Raw genomic sequence first — 18,134 nt, 5'->3', positions numbered from 1 at the left:
TTGAATAGTCATTGACCTCTGTGTAGTGAGTGCACAATGCTTCCAGGTCAGAATACTGATATCTAATCCCTTTGCATTCGTGTTGTTCAAGTGTCAGTGACTACACAAGATATTGGGGCACTGGAGAAACAGGCCCTATGTCTTCAAAACAGGGAGCAAAATCTGCAGGAAAACATCTCTGTCAGATTTGTCCATTTCCGATGAGAGAAACCACATAAACAGACAAAAGATAAGCTGAAAAAATTAATTGTTTTATAAAATAAGACAATCGTATCTGAACATCCAGTTTTTAAATATGGTACATTCACTTTCTCACAGAATATTTAAATATTCAGGTCATTTATGGTATATTTCTCAGACTATTTGAGTTAAAAACTTTGGATAAATTAAACAACACCTACCAAAAGATACCACAACTTATACACATAAAACTAAGTAACAATTTTAAAAATATCCACAAAGTAAAGAAAGTAGGATCTCTTAGGAAATGCTATATAATTTCTGCTTAAAAATATACTTGATCATTTTAGTCTATCGTGAAAATATAGTTTGTATTTAATTTCTCTTTCTAAATTTAAGTCTCATATAATTTCCATTTAAGTTAATAAATATGTACAACAAAAACCTTTATATCAGTGAATATAAATAGTAAATACTGTATTAGGCCTGGTCCAACATTCTTTGCTCACTCAATGACTTCAGTGGTACTTTTCGATTTTAGATGCCAAAGGCTGCAGATCAGGACCTAAATGTCATCAAATGATTATAGCTTTTACAGAAGTGACTTTATAATAAAAAAAACTCTAAGCTCTGAGAGCTTAGAGCCATTCCAGTCATACATTTCTATAAATAATCACGTACAGTGTAGGGGAACAATGTTCTACGTTAATTACTGCTAACAGTAATTAAGGGGAAATAGTGGAGAATGAATGGAAAAATATCTTGAATTAGACACATCGTTTTTTTACTGATTGGACTTGGTTCCCTATCATTTCAAAAAAGAGTTTTTGGTATAATTGGTACATTTTAAAACTGTGAAGCAACTTGACCACCTTCTTCAGACTTTGGATAGGTTTTCTGGGAAAGTGGTAGGCTTTCAAATGCTTTACCCCATGCGTTAGGGCCTTAATTGTGTCTTTATCAGTGTTTTTTATTCTCCACAGGTTAAGAAGCTTTGGAATTTGTTCCGTAGGCTTGCACAGCTTCATAGTGCGCTGAATATCTTCTTTTCTTACTTTCTTTCCTGGTAAATTCACCATCAGAATGTTGAGATGTTCAAAGGTTAGATTAGCCTGGCTAAGATGTTTTAAGACGCTGTTTTCACAGAGGTCAATACCTACAAAAAGCAAGGAGGGACATTCATATGATTCATTACTATTTTATAATGGCTTAAAACAAACTCTAAAGTCAGAAAAGGACATGTACCCATTAAATGTTTCCTAGTTTTATTTCCAAATAACCCTTTTAGCATTGCTGTTTTAACCACTTAAGCATGTGTGTAACTTTCTTCATGTAAGTAATCCCAAGTTACGCACATACTTGCTATCACACATTTATTTCTACAATTTTGTAATGCGCATCTTGTCATATGTACAGTGCATGAGGCAGGGCTCTGTATCTCACATTGCACTACATGATGTTTTACTCCTGATATACAGGAAATGCCGAGACATTGTAGCTATAACTGTCACTGGTGCTTCAGTTCCAACATAGCATCAGCTCCAGCACAGACACGTTACAGTGATATAAACAGACATAGATTAAAAACAGTTTCTCAAGGACACCATTTCAAATCCATTCCTTGTAGAGCAAAAGTCATTCAAATCTGATGGTTGCTGATGGTGGCTCATGTGAAAAGGGTTTGGTAGTTTTCAGTGAAAACTGCAGCAACAAGTGTTAACATCACAAAAACTGCCACCATAAGCTCCCCTTTGACACCGATGGTGGCCGTTTCAGCAGAAAGGTGAAGGAATGAGTAGGGATACTCTTTCCAAGAAGAGAAAAGCATGTTTGCAGGGGTACGTGTGAGACTTTGAATTGCCAGTGCCCACACTATTCCTCTTCGTGGATATCTAAAGGGTATAGGTCTCTCAAGCCAGCACCTATAGTGCCTTGCTTATATCTGGGGCCCTATCAGATTCACGGTGCATTTTGGTCAATTGCACGGTCGTAGGATTTAAAAAATCATAAATGTCACGATTTCAGCTATTGAAATCTGAAATTTCACAGTGTTGTAACTGTGGGGGTCCTGACCCAAAATGGTTTAGTGGGCAGAGGGTGGGGGTTTGCAAGGTTGTTGTAGGGGGATTGTGGTATTGCCAGCCTTACTTCTGCACTGCTGCTGACAGTAGCGCTGCCTGCAGAGCTGGGCGGCCAGACGCCTGGCTTGGAAGGCAGCGTCACCACCAGCAGCAGTGCAGAAGTAAGGGTGGCCTGGTAGGGTATCGCCACCTTTACTTCTGCGCTGCTGCCTGCAGAGCTGGACCCTTGGCCAGCAGCCTCCACCCTCTGGCCGCCCAGCTCTGAAGGCAGCGCAGAAGTAAGGGTGGCAATCCCGCGACCCCACTACGATAACCTTGCAACTCCCCCACAACCCATTTTTGGGTCGGGACCCCCAGTTTGAGAAATGCTGGTCTCTCCTGTGAAATCTGTAGAGTATAGGGTAAAAGCACACAAAAGACCAGATTTCACAGTCCGTGATGTGTTTTTCACAACCATGAATTTGATAGGGCCCTACTTATATCATATACTGTGAGCCTGGTTTTCTCCTGATCTGTACACACCCCGCTCCCATTGACTTCTTTAGTTCTTGCTCCGGTGTAAATGAGGGCAGTATGGACCCTGAGTATCACAATATTTCCTTCTCTTATGGTCCCAAAGGGGAATTGATTTACACTCCATACATATTACTCAATAGGGTCACATAGACTGCGAGTCTGGGCAGAATTTGGTCCTTTCTGTTGAACATAAAGGGTTAAATTCTGCACACAGTTGCACCTACACAGTTCCCATTGGCATCAGTGTGAGCAGTGTGCCCACCACCCACGGCAGAATTTGGCTCCAGGAGATTACAAAAGTGCTATTTGAAAAGTTACTTCTAAATGTGTTTGCTACGCTGTCTGAATTACCTTGAATGATCTTCTTGACCATATCCTGTTCTTTGTTTTGCTGCTTCCATAATTTCAACAGTTGGAACATCTGTTCTTGAGAACTACGTTTTTGTTTAATCCTTTCTATATTTTCTGCATTAATCTTTGTCCCAGGCAAACCGTCCGTTAGTACATTCAGCCAGTTAGGGGTGAGTTTTTCTGGAACAGCAAACCTGAAAAGTGCTTCCTCGCATAGGGTTACATCTGAAAACAAATCAGAGAGAAAAAGATAGGTTAAGTCCTGGAAGTGAAGGCTAGAAGGGGCCAGCAGATCATCTAGGCTGATTTCCTGCACATCACAGGACACACTAATCCCCACCCAGTTACTCCTGCACTGACCCCAATAACCTGGATAGACTAGAATTACAGCTTTCAGGAGAGGTTAAACTATTGTGCGCCACAAGCACATAACAAAAGGGACCAAGGTACACCAACGCCCGAGGCCCCTGCAATGATAGGGAATTGATTGGGTGAAATAAGCCAAGATGATCCCAGCAAGTGTCTGAATTCTTCTGAAATTGTTTGTCCCTAACAAAACATAGAGGGTCCAGAATTGTAAGAAAAACTATTTTAAAACCATGTTTAAAATAAGGGACTGGTCTTTAGAGCTATGAAATATATGCTTCTTACCCCTTCTATATCATCTAATCGACAGTAACTAGATTTTAAAGTTTTCCCATCACCGTAGTATCTGAGCCCCTAACAGTTTTAATAATTTTTATCATAGCCATTGCTAATCCCATTTTAATAATGCTTGTTGGGATACTTACACTACACGTTGGTATTATACATACCTATTCCACATTTTTGAGTTGATGTGTCCGTGTTTTCATGACACACATTGTCATGAATCGCATTGCCCTTCAGTGCTATTTTATGACTTGGTGCACTGCAGTTTGTGTGTTTTTGGCAGGCTGCTTTGGATGAAGTTTCATTTGAGAAGAATCCTTCTGGACATCTCTGGCAAATGGTGTCACTCTCAGGGGTGCCTTTCGAAAAACAAAACCCACTATCTTTTATAAAAGATACATATTGTGTGTGAGTTTTTGTGCACCAGGAAAGAAAATAGCAAAAAATAAACCATGACTTCGGATTTTCATGCTTTCTCGTTCCTACTTGAACACTCACTTGGAAGATATTTGTATAATTTTGAAAACTTTTCTCTCAAATTCAGATGCTCATGCTACAGAAGTATGTTAAATAATATTTTTAAACACACTGGCTTCTCACCCTTGCATACATTTGTAAATTAGCACCAGATAACTTGACTTTATTCAAATGTTTACAAAAGGTGTCTGACCTTCAATTTTCCTCCATATACATTTTTTTCTGAGAATCAATTAAAGGGCACAAAACATTGGTCCAAATTCTGCTCCATTACATCTGTGCAGACAATCACTAAAATAAATTACTCTGTTTGTAACTGAGTAGAATTCAGCCCATTTCTTTAAATCTGTTGCAGGCAGATTCTTCTTTTTGTGTGTGTTCTGTAATATAATTTGAATACAGTTTACATATTGGCCTTTAAATTAAAACCATTCATCCATTGTGACTTTCCTCACTTCCTTTATATATGCATATTTGTGGAAGTTTCTCCAATACATATTTTTAATCTCTCAAATATGAATTTCCAAAGTTATAACAAATTATGCCATTGCATAATCTAAATGAGTTTCCAAAGCCTTTAAAAGTAAGTTGTTGTTCAGTGACATGGTAAATTCAAGATTACATATTGACCCTTCTTTCTTGGATTGATTATATTATTCTATACTTGCCTAATATCTAATAATTATGTATGATCAGGAAAAGTATATAGACAGTATTTGCCCTAACTGCTGTTATAAAGAATATTTATTGTCCCACAGTTAAAGAACTGAGACAACATGGAACATTACTGCACCACATTGACTGAAAGGGAGAAAATTAATGTATGAAACTTAAGCCAGGCAGCTACTATGAAGAGTCTATCAAAGGAAAATTCTGGTTCAAATCAAAGCTCATACAATATATCCCCAATTCAGCAGTATATTCCTATTCAGCTAAGTATTTAAGCATGGTCTTAACTTTAAGCACATGCTTAAGTCTCCTTGACACCAATGGGACTTAAGTATATGCCCAAAGTCAAACACATGAGTAAATGCGTCATTGAATAAGGATGCACTTAAAGACACGGTCCCTTCTGACCTTAAAGTCTATTAGTCGGTAGTCTAAACAACGAGGAGTCCTTGTGGCACCTTAGAGACTAACAAATTTATTTGGGCATAAGCTTTCGTGGGTTATAACCCACTTCATCAGATGCATGGCGTGATGCATCTGATGAAGTGGGTTATAGCCCACGAGAACTTATGCCCAAATAAATTTGTTAGTCTCTAAGGCAACACAAGGACTCCTCGTTGTTTTTGCTGATACAGACTAACATGGCTACCCCTCTGAAGTCTATAGTCTATTATTCAATTCTTTACTGGAATTGAGGACTATATTTGCATTTGAAAATGCCTCCATCTAGTGTATTTTAGGAGTACTTGCTGTAAAAGCTAAATGCACAGAGGTTTGCGTAAAAATAAGCAAATCCACCTTTGCTACAATTTTACATTTCTAAGACTTGCTTAGAAACAAAAGGATATGAATCTCTGAGTTTTCAAGTAGCCAAGAAATAAAGAGTATATTTATATATACTCAAACGCAGAACTTCTGCTTTCACTAGATAATGAGTAAAAACATGTGCAGGAGAGCAAGAGCTCTCCTTGTTCATATCTTAACTTCAAAAGTGATTCTGTGCAATTACTTAATAGAAATTAATTTTGCAATAGCCAACCCTCTAAAAGATAGTGACAGAATAATGCACCACAGAAGGCTACATAGAGATTTTCCTTTTTAATCTGCTAATATTATGCAATGACAGCTGCCGTAAACAATATGAAAGTCCAACTGACAGAGATCTGCACGTTTCAGATGATTGGGCATCAACTACCATTGCTAAGAGAATTTCTGGTGGACTTTCCCCTACCATAGATATGCTGCTTTTTCAGGTTGTTCCTTCCAAAGAGATTAGCATCTCCATATTTTGGGAGATGGAGATAGATTTTCCTCATTCCCAGAAATACTTGCAGGAGGGGACAAAGTACATGGAAACTCCAGTAGGTTGCAGAGTTTCTTCTGCATCTTCCTCTGAATGGGAAAGGAGTAGGGTGGGTGATCTGGAAACCCAGCAAAGTCCTAGGTTCTACATGGTTAAAGCAGTATGGCACCTCTGGTGCACTGCTCCTCCAGCCTCCCTCACTTAGAATTTGTGCTGCCATTGACTGTCCCCCTGGTGCCCGCTTGAGGGGAATAGCAGGTGCACAGTGAGAGCTAACACTGCTTTGATCTGCATTAACTCCCAAGTGGATTTCTCCTAGGAAGCCTGCCACATTATTGGGCACCATAGTGCAGAGAGTGGCGAAGGCTTGGTTTGGATTTGACAGGATCAGATCTCAAAGATTGTTCTTGCAAAATGGTCCAAAATGGCAGAAACGTTGCACGATCAGGTGATCTCATGTAATTTCTGTCATTTTGGGGTGAAATGACCTGAGAATAGATGTTACTGTGTGATTTCAATTGCATCCATACCCAAACCAGAAAACAAGCCCCATGTAGTTTTGATCTGACCTAGAATCAAAGATATAATAGCTGATTTAGGTCGACAGATTAAATTCCTGTTCTTCTTTGCAATCTGAAGGTACTTTTGCTTTTGGGGTTCTAATTTTGGCCCAATTCTAGTTCCTTATCAGTCCTTCGAAGGAACTCATATTCTAGTTAAAATGAATTTCAAAAGTAAGAGGCATATGTTATTAAAACTACAAAATAGCAAACCTTAGTAAAGTACAAGAACTAAACAGACCAGAGAGCACCAGTGTGAGAAACAATCTGATCAGTTTACAAAATACATTAAAATAAGAAATTTCCAGTTGCCAGAATCAATTTTGTAGGACAAAGAGGCTATATATACTATAGTATAAATATAGGAACAGTCCCAGAGAAGGTGAGGTCCTTTTGTATCCAAAAGAAACAAATAATGTGCAATGAGTTCTCTTGGATGGCTGCTAAATTAACAGCGTCTAATAGTCTGACAGTAGGATCACTTCCCAGAATAAATATGCTTTGATGGTGTAGATAATATTTGGCCAGCAGGGTGACCTCTGCTTTGATTCCCTTGCCACAGAAAGATTTATAGTGCCACCAATGCATGCCTCGTAGCCTGGGTGCCAGGACTAAGATCATGGAAGAAAAATATACTTAATTTTATAGTGCTATACTTCAATGGATCTCAAAGCACTTTACAAAGATGGTTAATTGTCCTTTATCTGCAGTAACAGATATGGAAACTGAGAAGCAGAGAGGTTAAGTGATTTGCCCAAGGTTACACTGAGGCAGTGGCAACTGGGAGCAGTAGTCAGATTCAGATTCTCCAGCCTGCATCCCAGCCACTGAACCACATTGTTTCCATATCTGATTATGAGGCATATTTTTGATAGACTAAGGCCACACTCCACCCTCAGTTACACCAGTACAAACACATTGTGTTCAGTGATGTTGCATAGATGTAACTGAGAACAAAATTTGGTTCACTGTTTTTATGTTTTCCAGCAATTACCTTGTCTTAAAAACCTGAAGATTATAAAAGTTATTGTGTTGCCAGAGTCTGTATCTCTGTTTCTTGTTTGAGGCCAACTTGCCATTTAGTTGATGCACTCTTCTGTAGTTTGGGAACCCATCCCTCCAAAAGATTATGTGATAAGATCATTTGTCTTCTTCTGGAAGCCTAACACATTTGGCTTGGTCTTGGATTGATGACTTCAGTTTTGTTAGCCATTATTTTATTATCCTTTGATGGCTATAGTAAGCAGGCTTCCCACACAACTCAGACTTCTTTTGTGAGTCTTTCAAATCGACATCCTTATGTACTTTGTTTCAGGCCCCTTGACTCTTGTTTCTAACCTAGCTGTAAAAGCCACTACATCAAACTTCTTATCTAGCAATGCTTCTGCAATCTGCATACCAACGAATAGTGTAGCTCTAAAAGTTTCAGCTAATGCTCCTACGATATTTAATCTCTTGCCTCTTTCTGTATGAGCATGACATGGAAAGCAGTTCTGCAACTTTGGAGATTGGGGCATTACAGTTGAAAAAGATTTATTTCTGAGACATTCCTTTGTTTTCCTGTGTCTCCTTCCCTTCATTCTCTTCTCCAGGCAGTAACCAATCTCAAGTTTGTACCTGCCTCTATTCTTATTACTGCACGTTTCTATAATACCTTCCATCCAAGGATCATGAAGTTCTTGACAAACATTAGCGTGTTAAGCCAAAGAACATATTGTGTAAGAGGTGACCATTATTACTCCAGTCTACAAATTAGGAAAATGAGCCACAGAGAGGTTGAATGATTTGCCTGAAGATCATACAGGAAACTATAGCAGAATTGGGAATACAACCTATATCTTCTGACTGCCGGTCCTGTGTCTTAATCTGCATTATTTTATCAGCTACTATCAAGATATTGGACTATTTTAATGGTATCTGGTTTAAGCACAAGAATTGCCATATGTATACATTTTGATATCAATTGGGTGACAATAAAACCTTGGATCACATTCTAGTTCAGACACTCTTGACTAAACTCCTCTGGGATGTATGTGTATTTAGGAGTATTGATTTGCTCCTAATAGCAACAATGATGTTCTGTTTAATAAAGTGCCAGAGACATGTATGTATTGCATTGAAATGCTTCAATGTTGATAAGTTTCATGTTGAAGTAATTGTTAATAGCTACATGGTAGCGATTTCCAACAAATATTGTATATTGGGTAACCAGTTGTGTACCGTGAAAGAAGAACGGGATTCTTTATTTCGGGATTCTATCACAAAGACTGCTGGAGAACAACTGGGACTAAGGAGAATGAAAAAGCAACACTGGATTACAGATGATACCATCAAATTATAGGAAAAAAAAGAGGTGCATTGCAGAATGGATGCACTGGAAAGTCAGAGCTGAGTCAGTGATGAGGAGAGGAAATGGGCAATACAGGAAAAGAAATGTCTTGAACAAGTAGTCACGAGGGCTTGTCAAAGTGATTGTAAGCAATGGTGGACTCATATGGCACAGTGAACTGAGGAAGCCTCTAAAAGACATGATCAGAAATGTGTCTTTGACACTTTGAAATCCTAATGGGACATCTGTTCTCACAGCTTCTTCCAGTTAAGAACAAAAATGGAGAGTTCTGTCACGATATTGATGCACTTAAGCATTGGCATGAGCATTATTGTGAATTAGTGAACAGATCCCCATCAAGGCATAACCTTTAACTTAATCCAAAAATGAACCCTGTAGAAAACAGGCTGGTGACATTAGAAGAAGTGATGCTTATGGTCAAACAGATAAAGCACCTGGTCTTGACAATACTTCATCAGAACAGCTAATGAGAGGAGGCCTGGATTTAGTTCATTGGCTTCAGAGTTGTCTTTAAAGTTTGGGAAACTGATCACATTCCAGAAGATTGGAAAAATGGCTGCATCACTCTCTGTTCTTCTTTTTTTTTTTTAAATCAGCTTGCTCAAATTATAGGGAAATGTTGTTGTTGTCAGTCCCAGGGAAGGTGTTTATGATCATACTACTGAACTAACTGAAATACTATCTCAACCAAAAAACCACGAGGTTTCTTTACAGTTCAACCTGCAGTCCATGCAATATACGTTCTGCGAAATCAGCAGAGTCCTGTGGCACCTTATAAACTAACAGACGTATTCACCCACGAAAGCTTATGCTCCAATACGTCTGTTAGTCTATAAGGTGCCACAGGACTCTTTGCTGCTTTTACAGATCCAGACTAACACGGCTACCCCTCTGATACTTGACGTTCTGCGAAATGTTATTGAAAATGACTAGAGTGACCAAAGGAAGTTAACATCTCATGTATAGACTTTGTAACTGCTTTTGACCCAGTGTATTGATCAGAATTATGGATACTACTATACCAGTATGGAGTGCCTGAGGACTTAGTGGGCCTAGTGGAGGACCTGTACCAGTATAAATTTAGCTGTCTGAGGATCAACGGTTATATTACAGACTGGTTTTCAGAAGAATCAGGAGTACTCCAGGGATGTGGTCTCTCATCTATATTATTTAATGTTCTAATAGAAAATCTGATGACAAAGCTGCTTGAGGCCAAAGTAGAAGGTGTGAAACTTAAAGATTCATCTTTAGGGGATCTTGAGTATGTCAGTGAAATTGCCTTACTTGGAGAGACTACTGACCAACTACAGCTACTGCTGGAAGAGCTGCAACTAACTGCAGAATCTATGGGATTTAAGATCAATGGTGATAAACCAAAGCTAGGCATACCTCCTATAAAATGGAAATGAATGACCTGCTGATGTTGTATGTCGATGGCAATAGACTGAATGAGTGAATAGTTTTGTCTATTTGGGTAGCTGGTTGACCGCAGGAGGTTCAATAGCTGAAGAGGTTACACGGTGGATCATTCTTTCATCAGTGGCATTTGAGCATCTTCAAAGACCTCTGTTTGGGCAGCAGGATATCTGTGTGACAACTAAGATATGAGTGTTCAATGCAGTAGTGATGACAATTGTTGTATGGAGCAGAAACATGGCGGTTAAAAACAACTAGGGAGAGGAAACTAAATAGCTTTCAGTATAAAAAATTATACTGAAATTATGGCATATTCTTAACAGCCATTGGTTTGATTTTGTCACAAACAAGGAGATACTTAGAGAATCCTGGCAAGTTGCAGTCTTGCACCAGTTGAGAACAAGATGACAGCAATGATGGAATTATATCCAATGTGCAGAAGATACACTTTTACAGAAGCTTTGTAGGTCTGAGGTCAAAGGAAGCAGAGCACAGGACTGACCACAAATGAGGTTGGAAGATGCAATTTTGAGGGATTTAGGAAGTCTAAATCCTCCCATACTGACTCACAGGAAGGTGACTTGCAAGGGACCACTGAAGAAAGAAGTCTCTTCTATGGCAACCATGGCTACATCATAGCCATGTGAATCTGCTACTGCTACTGTCAGAAACAGTTTCTTTGTTTTAATAAAGGACAAATTACTTGACTGATGGATTACTAGACTGAATTGTTTAATCTAGTATGCACAGCACAGCCACATCAATCAGGGCAGATATGGACAGCACCACCAGGAATCTACAATAACTCTTTAACCCCCTTTTCTGTTGCATAAAAAGTAGAAATACACCCACATTGCTGGTCACATATAAAACCCTGCTGTTTATCTACATCATCCACAACCATACAGCATACATTGACACCTTTGTTCAGGTGGAACACACAATAATACAGACTCCAAAATAATTACTCAGTGCTAGGAAGGCTGATTTTTATACCAAATCCGTAAGGAGCTGAATGTTCAAACTTTGGGTCCACTTGGGCCCTCAGCTCACTTCTTTTAAACATACTCACTGGGGGCCTAACTCTGCTCCCACTGAGGTCAATAATATAACTGTCACTGGCTTCAACAGGAATAGAGGTAGGCCAATGCTAACTACTTGTGAAATTCCTGTTCATTATCCTTTGTTTTTCTGCTACTAGAGTTTCACAGTTAACAGTGATACTAACTATGGCCCCAAACCTGCATGGATCCTTATACCCAGAAATCCATAGATTTTGCCTGCATGGATCTCTACACCCAAAATTCAGTGGGATTCAACAAAGGCATAGAAGTCTGTGCACACAGATACTGTTGCACAATCAGAGCCCATGAAACAATTTAAATGCCATATGGATCTATGCAGTAACATGCAGGATATGGTGTAACTATGATTAGTCAGAATGCCAGCTTCCATTTCTTTTAGACCACATTCAATGTTGGCACGACACTGGGCCACATCATTTGCAGGATGACAAAATATTTTGTTTCAAGACAAGAACTTAGTCTTAACAATTTATTTTGTCTAAAATGAAGAAAATGCTCCACGGAAACAACATTGCTACAGCCTTTATCCCTCCCAGACATACAGCATGTTACCAGCTTGTCTGACAAAGAAGTAGTTGGCTGGTCTTTGGATGATAATAATAATGGTTTCTCTTGCAGTTCCCATTTAGGGCATTGGTAATTAATTATTACCACGTTTTGCTCTGACTCTAGAGCTACACTGATATTGTTATAATTATGCTCTTGGTGCTGTATCAGTTAATGCTTCTGGTGTTTGTCAAGATACACAGTGGCTTGAAACAGCAGATTTCAAAATGAAAGAACAGAAATACTGTATCCCAGATAATGTTCCTTTAAAAGAGGCTATCCATCATGTTTCTCATTAGAGTGCAATTTGCTACATTTGTACTACCGTTAAGTTACATATTCAGTAGGAGCAGAGTATTCCACTGAGAAATGTTCCTTTGGCTATAGTCCAAAGCAATGTCACAATGGTAACAGGTTGCATTAGCTTTGCCGTTTATTAGTCTGTAATTTCATCTAGACAAGCTTGTTTCCTAATCTTTTAGTGCCACAAGTCTTTAATGCTTTGTACAGCTCTAATTAATTCTGTTGCATATTGAAAGCAAATACATACCTGGTTGTACTACACCAAATCCAGGAGGACATTCTGTGTGCCTTAAACAAAATTCTAGCTCAAGGTATCTCCCTTCAATACATTCACAGATGCGGTTCTGTGTACTGTTGCATTCTTGCTTCACATACTGCAGCTCTTTGCACACTACATTGCAGTACTGGCATTCATCATTGCTGTTCCAGTCCTCTGCGTAGTACTGATCTGGACATGGTGCACATTCAGTCTTTTTTGTAGCTGTACAGTGCTGTTTTACATAGGTTCCTGGAGAGCACAGGTCACACATCAGTTGGCGAGATGTCACTGGGTCATAATGGAGGTACTTTGGGGGAGCGGTTTCTTGAATTGTCCACTTAACATAGATATCCAAGAACTAGCAAAAGGAAAATTAAATATTGTTCTCTTTAGTCCTATGAGACAGCACAGCCAAAAAAAAACTTACAGTTCTATGTGCTTATGTATCTAATCATGTCTGTTTCTTCAAAGTCATTAAAAAAAGACGTACTACAGCAATATATGAAAATATGAACCAACTTTCCCACTTTCCAGAGGCTACATTATCACAGAAAATTTAATATTTGAAAAAAAACCCAGGCATTCCATATTACAACTATTAAAATATCCTGGAACCAACAAAGTCCAAGCTAACCCTAACCAATTAAATAGCATGATTTTACCGTGATCCCCCTCCATTTTCCCGGGTCCGTTCATTATCTATCAAAGGGACTTACCCTGTAAATCACTTAAGCAGTTCTTTGTAGGATAGAGCTCTTAGACTGTAAATGCTGTGGGAACAGGACTATGGATTTGGATTGTCTTCTCACTTACACTAGTGTAACTCCAATGGGCCCAGGAGCAGTGCTTGTTTGCACCAACTGTGGATCTGGTCCACAGATTTCAGTGGAATTGCTCCTGATTTACATTGATGTAAGTGAGAGGAGAATCAGGCCATCTGTATCGTGAACCATAGAATCATAGAATATCAGGGTTGGACGGGACCTCAGGAGATCATCTAGTCCAACCCCCAACTCAAAGCAGGAGCAATCCCCAATTTTTGCCCCAGATCCCGAATGACCCCCTCAAGGATTGAACTCGCAACCCTGGGTTTAGCAGGCCAATGCTCAAACCACTGAGCTATCCCCCACCATCATGCACACTTATAGTGCAAAAGAAATTATAAATATATTATTGTACTGTTGAGCAATTTTAATTATGCTGTGATAGAAAAAAAAACTACTAGATTGCACTATTACCAAAAAGGTAGATCAAAATTCAAAGGACGCTCCTTTCCTATATTTATTTTTAACAATCAAATAAATGTAGCAGCATGCTTTTTGAAAGTGCCTTTCATTTAATCTAGCACTGACATTCAGCCACTCCTGCGATAAAATGTAACTGCTGTTTAATATCCAACAGCAACACTAAACAATAGTTTTAGACATGCTAAGAATGCTGCAGCTAATTGAAAGTACAGGGAGGCTTTAGGAGGGTAGAATTTAATCTCCCAAAATGGAATGCCCCAGAACATTAGGGCTAATGCTTCCTGTCATGGGATCTTAGTTTTACACCTTATCCAAAAGGCACATGCCCTATAACAACCCTAACACTATACTGGGAGCTACCTAATGAATAATCAGCTCAACTTCCTGCAGTAATTTGAGTTTTCCTTGGAGGCCTCAGGAAGTGCTAATCCGGGATGACCCTGCTCAGGTGTGAGATTGTCCCTTGGAATGTCATTATTTTGTCATCTAAATACAAATTTTGGTTTGCAGTTTCTCCAGTAATGCATCAACAAAATGTATGAGTGCACTTATTTACTTCCATGCATGAAGTGCTATGATACATGTGATATCAGTAGGTATGGGCACGGCCCTGGGACCCAGAACTCTGCTCCAGCCCAATATTGTGCATTCTGTTCATTGCTACTCTTTTAAATATTGTTGGTTTTACAAACATTATCTGAATCAGTTCCTATGCATTACCTCTGTTTGTGGCTATTTGTGGAAAACAAGCATGTGTGTGTTACTGAGGGATTCATCTTCTGGAATGGATTATAATGAGAACTGAATATGAAGCTTTATACAAGGAGAACATTATTTATTTAAAGTATATTTGGCTGTCCATCAGTGGTGCTGGATTGATAGCTCTAGCTCCATAATTCTCTGTTGATACAAAGAACAAATGTAACACAGGCAATGGCAACACAAGCTTCTCCACACCATCCCACCGATGTGCCCTTACCCTCACCCTGAAGAACCATCTCTAGGTATAAGTGGTATCTCACATTCTATGCCCATTCAGCATTAGCCTCTGTATTGAGGCTCCATTCAAGGGAACCAGATGTGCACTCTACATAAGCAAAACTCCTTCAGGCACAAAACCAAAACGGATATCAATGGGAGATGTGGACACTTGACCATCACTTGATTATCATGCAGGTTTCCAAACAGCTATTCAATCGGGAAAAATGTGTATAGTGTGGGGGGGTGCTGAGAGCCATTGAACCAAACTGTCAACCCTGTATATAATGGAATCCACTTCAAGCCAGAGGGTGTGGGAGCACCCCAGTGACCCTAGTTCCAGCACCTATGTATCAGATTGTACTGACTTTTGGTCTCTGCTGCCTTGTTAGGGGTCAAAAGGCATTCTTTGCCTCCCCTGATTAATCCAGTCCTCCATTAGAAAATGTATGGAAGTGCGGCACATATGGATGGCGCATGAACTCCCCATTCAGGGAGGCTAGCCCCCTGCCCCTCCCCTTCCACCTGAGGCCCCACCCCTTCCACCCAAGACCGTGACCCCACTCCATCTCTCCACTCGCACCTGCTGGGGCCAGAGGAGCCCCGGCCAGCCTGCCCAAGCCACCCCGGCCGCCCACCTAAGCTGCCCTGAGCCCCCCCTGGCCAGCCTGCCCAAGCTACCCCGGCCCACCCATCTTCCCAATCCGCCCTGGTCCACCTGCCTGTCTGAGTCCTGGTTGTCCAGAGGAGCACTGAGCCCTACTATAGTCTGGGGCCGTGGCGAGGAGCATTAGCCGAGGCTTGGGGAGGCTTAGCCCCATGGCAGCAGAGGTTTCATACATACATTTTAAGACCAGAAAGGGCTACGAGATCATCTCATCTGACCTCTTATATAACACAGGGCATAAAATTTCACCCAGTACCCTTTCATTGAGCTCAATAACCTATGCGTGACTAAAGCCTGTGTATCTCCCTTGGGGTTTAGAGAGCACGACTCCTTTAAAACCTGAGGCAGAGGAAGGCCTTGTTTTTCCAAAGGGAGGGGAGTTAAGGTAGGGAAGCCACAGGGGAGTGTGTGTTTCTGGAGCTCCAGACAAGAGCCCCAAATCGAGCAGGCCCTCACATACAGAAGCAGCCAAGAACCAGCCTGAAGCCTGGGAGAGACAGAACAGCTGACCAGGGATGTCCCTGCACAGGAGCCAGGAGGAACACTGTGCCAAGAAGGGATCACCTGAGAAGGCCAAACCACAGCCAGTCTCAGTATCACTGTCACCCAGCGCTGCATGGGGCTATGCATACTAGGGCTTGTGACCTTGTGTTGGGAATAAGGAAGGAAGTTATAGCTAGTTAAGTGGGGAGGTTGTTGCTCTGTGTGGGTTTGTCTGGAGCAGCAGAAGAGGGCACCAGAAGGGTTTGCTGGGGAAAGTTTACTGGTGTGGAAGATGACTCAAGACTCACTGTTGGACTGGAACTCTACCCAGGATTCCTAACCTCTGAATCTAGACTCAGTGTCTATCCTTTTATATTGTGGTACCACTGGCCTGATGGGTCCTTGTGTTAGATGTAACCCTGTTTTACTGTTCCCCCATCTCTTCCTCCTGTTGTTTTTCTCCATTCATCCCTCAATAAATAAATATTTCCCTTTCCTATATTTATTGTACTATTCCACTGTATTGTGTGTGTGTGTATGTACTCTGGGGGATTTGGAACAGGAGTTTCCGGGGTGGAAGCATAGGTATTGGAACTAGGAGTGCTGGGGTGCAGCAGCACCCCCTAGCTTGAAGTGGTTTCCATCAGATACAGGGTTTACAGTTTGGTTCAATGGTTCTCAGCACCCCCACTATACAAATTGTTCCAGCACCGTGGGGTGGAAGGGAGTTTCCCTGCTGCATTCCTACGCATGCCTTTTCTTGGCCGGAGCTGCCCACAGAACGGACTCCATGATGGTCACATGGATGCTATAGTTACACATGTCTTCCAGAAAGGCATCCAGTCTTCATCTGAAGACATAATAAAAAGGAGAATCTAACCCTTCCCTCAGTACTTTGTTCCAATAGTTAATCACACTCACTGTTAAAAATGGGTGCTTTATTTCTAATTCGAATTTGTCTTGATGATTTACAGCTCTGTTTTTCTTAAATGTCTGGATCTGATTCACAGCTATTTAAAAAGAGGGTGTAGTACGTTTTTGAAAAATGAATGGCTTTTCACTGATGAGCAGCATACTCACCCTTGGTAAACCTCTGACTATTACTCTAGTAAGAAAAGAGGCCTGATAATCTCATAAATCGTTGCTGTTAACAGTCCAAGATTCCTTTTAGGGTTTGTTTTCCCCTTCATCAGACAGATCATTTAGCAAGAATAAAACCACCCTCCCGACTATCCTACACACTTGCCTGGGCATACACAGCACATTAGAGCAGCATTTGTCAGACTTCAGTGTGGGGTGGAGAAACTGGAATGACACTTCTAAGCCAAATGCTGTAATTTAGATGTTTATGGAGCTCTGGGAGCTTCAGATAGTACTCAGCACAGATGGGAAGCTGGCATTATGTGAAAATTATTATGCAGCTCGAATGGAAATTACAGCAGGTCCTGGGTACAGAATATCTCTACACTGTAATGCATCTGAATGCTTCCACAGAAGACAAGCCATCTCTTACTGCAGTTGTAGAATTCTAGCTCTTGCCATTCATTCTCTCTTTGTGCACACACAGGGAGCACATTTCCCAGAGTTCTCAGCACCCAGGCATTCCCCTTGTGACATGTGTGAGTAAGGAGAGCAGGATTTGGCCCCTTGTCACTAGCTGCCGATTTCCACAGAAGACCATATAGGGGAGGCCATAAAGCGTGAGATTTTGTTGTAGGGGTTGGGCCAGTTTTTCAAAAGAGCTCAGCTCCCATCATCAGGGACAGATGGCAGGGGAGACAGTGAAGAAGACAGGGGCACTCACTGCATGGCAGGATCTAGTCCTAAATGATGCAACTCATTAAAAATTATAAGCAAATTCTTCCAGCCAGGTTCAGAGGGGAGTTAATATAAATATAGCGTTTGGGACCAGCGAGGTCCATTCTGGTGGGGGTAAAGAAAACAAATAGACCTGTGCATGGGTGAATCTATTCATTTGAATCTCTACCCTGGTAAGCACAGACACCCACGTA

At 40.6% G+C, this 18,134-nt stretch overlaps 1 protein-coding gene across 1 annotated transcript in view; it reads right to left on the bottom strand.

Moving 5' to 3' along the window:
- Positions 1 to 647: 647 nt before the first annotated feature.
- TNFRSF11B (TNF receptor superfamily member 11b) overlaps positions 648 to 18,134 on the bottom strand; it is a 34,198-nt gene continuing 16,711 nt past the window's right edge. Inside the window, exons 2-5 of the mRNA XM_077808845.1 lie at positions 12,736 to 13,105; positions 3,944 to 4,138; positions 3,129 to 3,353; positions 648 to 1,336 (exon numbers count right to left, since the gene is read on the bottom strand). Coding sequence (XP_077664971.1) covers positions 948 to 1,336; positions 3,129 to 3,353; positions 3,944 to 4,138; positions 12,736 to 13,105 — 1,179 coding nt within the window. The 3' untranslated portion in view covers positions 648 to 947. The remainder of the gene's footprint in view (positions 1,337 to 3,128; positions 3,354 to 3,943; positions 4,139 to 12,735; positions 13,106 to 18,134) is intronic.

This window comes from Eretmochelys imbricata, chromosome 2 (assembly GCF_965152235.1).
Source record: "Eretmochelys imbricata isolate rEreImb1 chromosome 2, rEreImb1.hap1, whole genome shotgun sequence".
NCBI lineage: Eukaryota > Metazoa > Chordata > Testudines > Cheloniidae > Eretmochelys > Eretmochelys imbricata.
This window is presented reverse-complemented; position numbering and strand designations above follow the sequence as displayed.